At 43.6% G+C, this 6,662-nt stretch overlaps 2 protein-coding genes across 2 annotated transcripts; both read right to left on the reverse strand.

Moving 5' to 3' along the window:
* Positions 1–2,465: 2,465 nt before the first annotated feature.
* LOC119325665 (disease resistance protein RGA5-like) lies at positions 2,466–5,162 on the reverse strand. The gene is made up of 2 exons (XM_037599381.1): positions 5,059–5,162; positions 2,466–4,496 (listed from the first exon to the last, which is right to left on the reverse strand). Exons 1-2 carry the CDS (start codon positions 5,103–5,105, stop codon positions 2,558–2,560), a joined length of 1,986 nt encoding a protein of 661 aa, XP_037455278.1. The 5' UTR covers positions 5,106–5,162; the 3' UTR covers positions 2,466–2,557.
* On the reverse strand, positions 5,107–5,865 carry LOC119321645 (disease resistance protein Pik-2-like; the record flags this gene model as incomplete). Its single annotated transcript, XM_037595236.1, has 1 exon — positions 5,107–5,865. A coding segment is annotated over exon 1 (759 nt), but the record flags the coding sequence as incomplete, so codon positions are not given.
* Positions 5,866–6,662: the final 797 nt, after the last annotated feature.

Here is a 6,662-nt window from a genome sequence, read left to right on the forward strand (position 1 = left end):
CATCCCTCATAGAAACAAACAAAATAAGATGTCAATAAAAACTTTGCCACATTCATCCCAGAAAACGAGTGACGTGCCAAGGAGTTTCCCAACAAGAAAGAGCAGCTTAAGCTAGAACATGCTAATATGCATACTCGGCTACATTGATGTATGGGTTACTGCATTTTGCAACAGAACGAGACAATGTAATTGTTGAGAGACTCTGAAAATTTAACATGAGAACCGGATGAGCAGCTGCAGCAGCAAATCTCATACTGGTGATGTTCCTAATTATTTGGGTCGTTTACCCAGGATATGCATGCCTGGCAGTGTGCAGCTAAATTTCCTTGGTCCGTTCAATAAGAGAGTGTTGGTGTGTCCAGCATTAGACATAACACTGAAGTTCCCAGTCTGCTACTGAAGCATCTACAAGACTTGGTATGAATGTCTGATCTCCTCGTGTGATCAGTAGAATATGTGCTTAAAAATTCAATGTGTTCCACAAAAGTTATGACATACGTTGCTTAGAAAACTATTGATATTTAGAGGGAGATCCAGCCGGCCGCCGCGCGCTCGAGCCAATCTATACTAGGAGTTACGCCCAGTTGGCTTTGTTGAGTGTACCACTTGGGGAATGTCTTGCCGCGGAGCCGTCTCGAGCCAAAGCAAAGCTTGAGGCGAGCTCCTCGCCGAAGCACCAAGCGTGAGCCGGCTTGGCTGACAGCTGGAGGCAGGCACAGCCTGACCTTGGCTCGCTTGGCTTCCAACCTGTCTCGCCTGGCTTGCTATCCCGGTCAGCCAGATGAGGTCTGCAGCGCACGAGGCTCAGAATTTCACTGAAGCTGCAGATTACCTGGAGAAGAGAAACCTGCCGGGGGCGAACCGGAGGCGAAACCTAGCGCAGCCGGACCAAAGAGGGAGCATCTGAAGTAGGATTATACAAGGACGCATGGAATAGTAGTAACAAGCAAAAAGATCAAGATTAACATTAAACGAAGTACCTGCAAGCAAGCAGGACTGATCCACCCCCAGCACAAGCAAGTAAAAACGGCATGCCGTTTTGAATGATCAATGGGGGATCAAAAGAAAAAATTGCACAAGCATTGGTTTGAGGAACACTGGAACGATAACTAACAGAACACACATCTAGTGTAGCTGATTAATAACTGGAGAGTTTGCAAAGTGCTAATTGATACGGCCGAGACAGCCCGGCTGAACCAAAGATTGCACCAAGGCAAATCAGCGCATAGAAAGTACAAAAAATGGTAACTAGACATTGTCGACACGTTGGCACCTTGAGGCTCTGAGTTCATTCAACAAAAGAATAGTGTGTCTGCCCAGCGTCTACCAGGCCACTGAAACTCTGAAAGTACAAACAACAGTAAGCTGGATGAACGCCCACATACGTGACGCATCGGCGCATGTCCTTCTCCAGGGCTTCCATCGACCTCTGACATGTTGCCACACCATAAGACCGCCTGAGTCAAATCGGGAGCGATCATGCGGACATTAGTGACTGACCTTAAGAAAAATCTCAACTGCAGCATGTTTAAAGCAAACACTACAGCCCGTTTATAAATAAATGCAGGCAGGGGCTAGCTATAATAGGCAACAACGGAAGAGAGACAAGGTTCTGGGAATTAGTATACCTGATGAATTAGTAAGACGTAGTTCGCACCCAACACGCGACTTTGGTGGTAGTAGATTACTATGGATTCCACTACCAGTACCCAGATTGATCGTTGATGCCAACAACAGAACTCCATCATGAATTCGAGCAGCAGCTGAATTGAGCCCATTCAACAGGAGAGACTAGTGTGTCTGTCCAACACCAACATATGGGCACTGAAATACATCAGTTTGATACCAAGTGGGTAGCACTGATAATAACTGGGACAGTTAGAATCTATTACAGTGATAGCAACCGTACATTGCAGTGCAAAAATGTGTAGCATGATAGGTAGAACCCGAATTGTTGGGGAAAAAGAAAAGGAAATAAACTTTTGAATTCAAGAAACTGCAGTAACAATAGCAACAAGCAAACTGTGGAAGAGTGACCCTCCGTCCCAAAATAAATGACTCAACTTTGTACTAGTTTTAGACTTCTAACTTTATACTAAAAGTCTAAAACTAGTACAAAGTTTAAAAGTCTAAAACTAGTACAAAGTTGAGTCACTTAGGGCCTGTTTGGTTTCAAATAAGTCACCAACTTATAAGTCGAAAAGTGAAAAAAGTGACTTATTTTGCCAAACAGACCCAACTTATAAGTCACCCCAACTTATAAGTTATAAGTTGCTCCACCCCAACTTAAAACTTATAAGTCACCCCTTTTGCATGGATCCTACCACCTTTTTGGTCATTGATTGGATAAGAAGGTGTGGCCAGTGACTTATAAGTCAGGTGACAACCAAACAGGCCTGACTTATAAGTCACTGGTTTTAAGTCACCTGACTTAATGGAACCAAACAGGGCCTTATTTTGGGACGGAGGGAGTATTACCACAACCAAGAGAAGAAGAAACAGCATACCTATGTATGCGTGGTCTCAATTTACAACAGAGAAGCCGGATGATTGCATATTAGCAGAATTGACAGTTGAAGATTAGAGTAAGGTTGTTATTGGGATGTGCGCTGACCATTCTCTTCACGGAAGCCTTTACGGCATCTGGGCAATCGAACTCACATCTGAAACTAACGAGGCTGGAGAGATTCTCGATCCCGAAATCCAAAGCACCAGAACTGCTAATATACTCAATGTCAAGACAGTCAACAATAAAAAGCGTCAGCTTTTGTAGCATGGGCATACTTCTTGCTCCAAACATGAGACTGAACATCGTCTCATCCGGTACCACATAGGTAAACACTCTCAGGCATCGGAAGCCAGTTTCACGACTGATTGTCAGCTTTCGATCTTCACAATGAGACTCAGATTTCAATGTTAGTTCCAGAGTGAGCAGAGCGGGTAAGGCTCCAAGCAAGCACAAATCTTCATGCTGGATACTCTCCAATTCTAAGCTTAACTTCTGCAGGTTCATCAGCGATCCCACCCAGTCCGGAACCTTCGTGAAGCTTGAGTGCTGGATAAAAAGTTTCTGGAGATCAAGCTGCGGGGAGGTACACCATGTGTTCAATAATGTGCTGTCACCAGCACACGACAGAGTTAGAGAACGAAGGTTCTGTGCGCAAAGGTTATGGAGAGAAGAAGCAATAACTTCCTTGTGCTCTTGGGCGACTTGCCAATGAGAAAAATGCAGCTTCCTCAGATTCTTTAGCTGCCCAAGCTCTTGCAGAAAGTTGTATGACTGCACGGAGGCCCTCAACCATTTCAATGTCTCGAGGGCTTGCAAGTTTGCAATTCCATCAGGAAACTTAACACTATCGTGAACAAATAAATGTGTCAATTTCCTGAGACTGACAATGCCGGCTGGTAAATCGTTTAACTCTATAGCACTTATGTCCAATATCTCTAAGTACCGTAGATGTCCGATATCTTCTGGGAGATCTTTTACATGTGTTATGTGTATGTTGAGGTATCTTAGCTGTAACAATCTCCCTATATTAGCAAGATGGCGGTTTTCCAATTGTTTGCAATTTTCAAAGTCCATAACACGCAAATGCCTGAACTCCATCATTGAAGGGATTTCCACTCTATCCGCAAACACATTAAGTGATCGAACATGGGACAGTGACAGGCCTGTCGGCACAACAGAAATTCCTTCCCCTTCAACTTGTATGGACAGCCGACGAACTATGCTTTGTGTCTGGGTAGTTAAACCGGGGACACCAACATAAGTAACAAAGTTCTCTTCAATGGACTTGGATATTATGAAATCAAGAATTGTGTCATGAACTCGACAAGCACACACCTCTTCACATTTATCAAACAATACGAGTTGGATCAAACTCCTATTGATGAGCTCATTAAAACATCTCTTTCCTATCTCGTATGCTGTATATTTGCCTTCTTTGTGAATGAGTCCTTCGGCAATCCATCTACATATCAACATGTGCCTGTGAATGCAAGAGTCTTCTGGAAATATACTTACATACAGAAGACAACCTTTCAGACGAGGAGGCAGATAATAATAGCTAAGTGACAATATCTTTATCATTCCTTCGACACTGGGATTTCTTTCAAGTGCACGGCCAATCGAATCTTTCACTTGATTCCACTGCTGCTCTGTTTTTTCTGTGTTGGCCAACAAACCAGATATAGCAATGATGGCCAAAGGTAATCCACCACATTTCTTCAAAATCTGATCAGAAGCTTTTTCAAGAGATGAAGAGCAATCTTCTTCGGAGTTGAATAATCTTCTATGAAATAACTGTTTTGAGTGCACCATATTAAGAGGTTTTATATTGTATATATGTCCGCCAATTGATGAACGACATGAATACGCGACATCAATGACACGAGTAGTGGTGATTATTATACTTCCACAACTGGTCATGGGGAATGCGTGTCGAATGACATCCCATGTTTTCACATCCCATATATCATCAACCACCATAATGTACCTACACATGTTTAATGAGTGATACATTAGTTATTACTCCATCTGTCCCATATTAATTATCGCTCAAACAGATATATCTAGCACTGAAATACGTCTAGATACATTCATTTCAGCGACAACTAATATTAGAAGGAACGAGTAGTTAGTATGAATGAAAATGAAGTGTAGAATAAAAGGAGAAGAAAGAAAACCTTAAGTTTTTCAATTGACAATGAATCAAATAGCATACACCAGAATAATAGTCTCCGTATAGGCAGTTCATATAAGAATATAAGATAACAGATATCTTGTAGCATACGTGCTTGATTGAAGGATCAATGGTAATAATTGTAATAACAAAATAAGCAACTTTCGCTTTATGCATTATACGAGGCACACAACTGAAGACATCTGCTAGTTATTTATTGCGCCTATATGCCTTAATTTGCCTCCAATATACAAACATCACTTTCTTTTTCTAAGCCATAGTAAAATATTTTTACGGAACTATGATGAAAAATCTAAATAGAAAATTTATACACTAAAGAATGACAGGTAACCTAAAATGAATATATAAATGGTACCTTTTCTCCCGCAGGGCATCGCTGATCTTACATATCAGTGTGAGCATAATCCTTATTACTAACTTCGCTGAGAATGGTTCTCAAGATATTCATCATGTCCGGGTTTCGTGACACTGATACGAAAGCCCGACACTTGAACTGCCCTTTGAGCTCTTGATACACTTGGTTCGCAAGAGTAGTCTTGCCCATTCCTTCAGATCCAGCGACGGAGACCACCTTCAGTGCCCGCTGGGTTTGCACAACTCCATCCTCATCGGTCAACAATTTGATTACCTCGCCTTTTGGCTCATCAATTCCAACAAGCTTTGAGGCATGTTCAAAGATAGCAAGGGCTCTAGGGTCAACAGCTGCATTTTTGTTGTTGGAGAAGGGCTGACGAGTCTTGTACCTTTCATTTTTCTCACCCACCTCCACGATTTGTTTCTTCAGATCTTGGATTTCATTGCCAATCCGATGACGATTCTTCATCTTCCGAAACTTCCCGAGTGAGTGCTTGATCTTGTCCATGAAGCCATCCGGCTTAGTGTCCTTGTCACCGAGATGTTCCATGAAGTCATCGATGCAGTCCTCCATGCCATAGGAGACCTTCCGCACCTCATTCATCCACTCCTTATCCTGCACACTAGGGTCCTCCTCCTCTGACATCTGCAGGAGAAAAGCCTCCATGGCCTTGAGCTCATGTGAGAGGGACCCGATCTCTTTGCGCACACCTTTGAAACGCTTGTACTCGTTACCGAGCAGAGTTGCCAGCTTCCCGATGACAGGTTTCAGGGCCCCCGTCGCCACACTCACCAGCGCCGCCTCCATTGTTTCACCGGTGTGGCAGGCTAGGTCAGAGCTTGCTAAGGTATGTGTGTGTGGATGTGCTTGTAGGAGTGTAGGTGGAACAGACACTCCCAACCTCAGGCTTATACTCTAGACGATCGCATAAACCGTAGGTAGTCGTTTTGTTAACTCAAGATTGTTAATTAACCCCAGCTAACCCCCAAAGAGAAGACAAAAACGCGTCGATCAATGTCAGTCAAACTGCATGCTCTCTTATTTAAGTTGATGAGATCTGAAACCATTAATTGGCCGGCAGGAAGTATACCCTCTCATTTATTAACCGATTTCTGTTTCTATGATTCGGCGTGAAAACAACAACCTACTACACCCCTCTCCCTCGCGTCGCCTCCCCCTAGGCGACGCCAGGGCCCCCCGATCCCTAGCGCCGCAGGCCTCCTCTCGCGCCTCCCTCTGCCGCCGCTGCTGCCGGCGAGGGCCGCGGTGATGGCGGGCCCGGCGCCGAAGGCACCTGGGCTGGTTATTGCTTTTATTAAGACATTTTTTTTATGAATTCTGCAGAATAATTATTGTGACACATAATCTACATTTTTGATCAAATTGATAGCCAAACTTGATCCCTAGTAGAATACATAAGCACCAAATAAACTGAGACGGACGAAGCAACAATGCACTGGTTTCCTACAAGTTCGTCACGTCAGTCCTGGACCAGAGACCAAAAGACATTTAGCCGACAAGAGGTATATGCAAGCGCCCTAATTTCAGCAAGATTCGTTTGGCCTGTGTGAACTTTCATTAGTTAACCAAGGCAAGGCTGTCTC

The sequence above is a fragment of the Triticum dicoccoides genome, chromosome 6B (genome assembly GCF_002162155.2).
Source record: "Triticum dicoccoides isolate Atlit2015 ecotype Zavitan chromosome 6B, WEW_v2.0, whole genome shotgun sequence".
NCBI lineage: Eukaryota > Viridiplantae > Streptophyta > Magnoliopsida > Poales > Poaceae > Triticum > Triticum dicoccoides.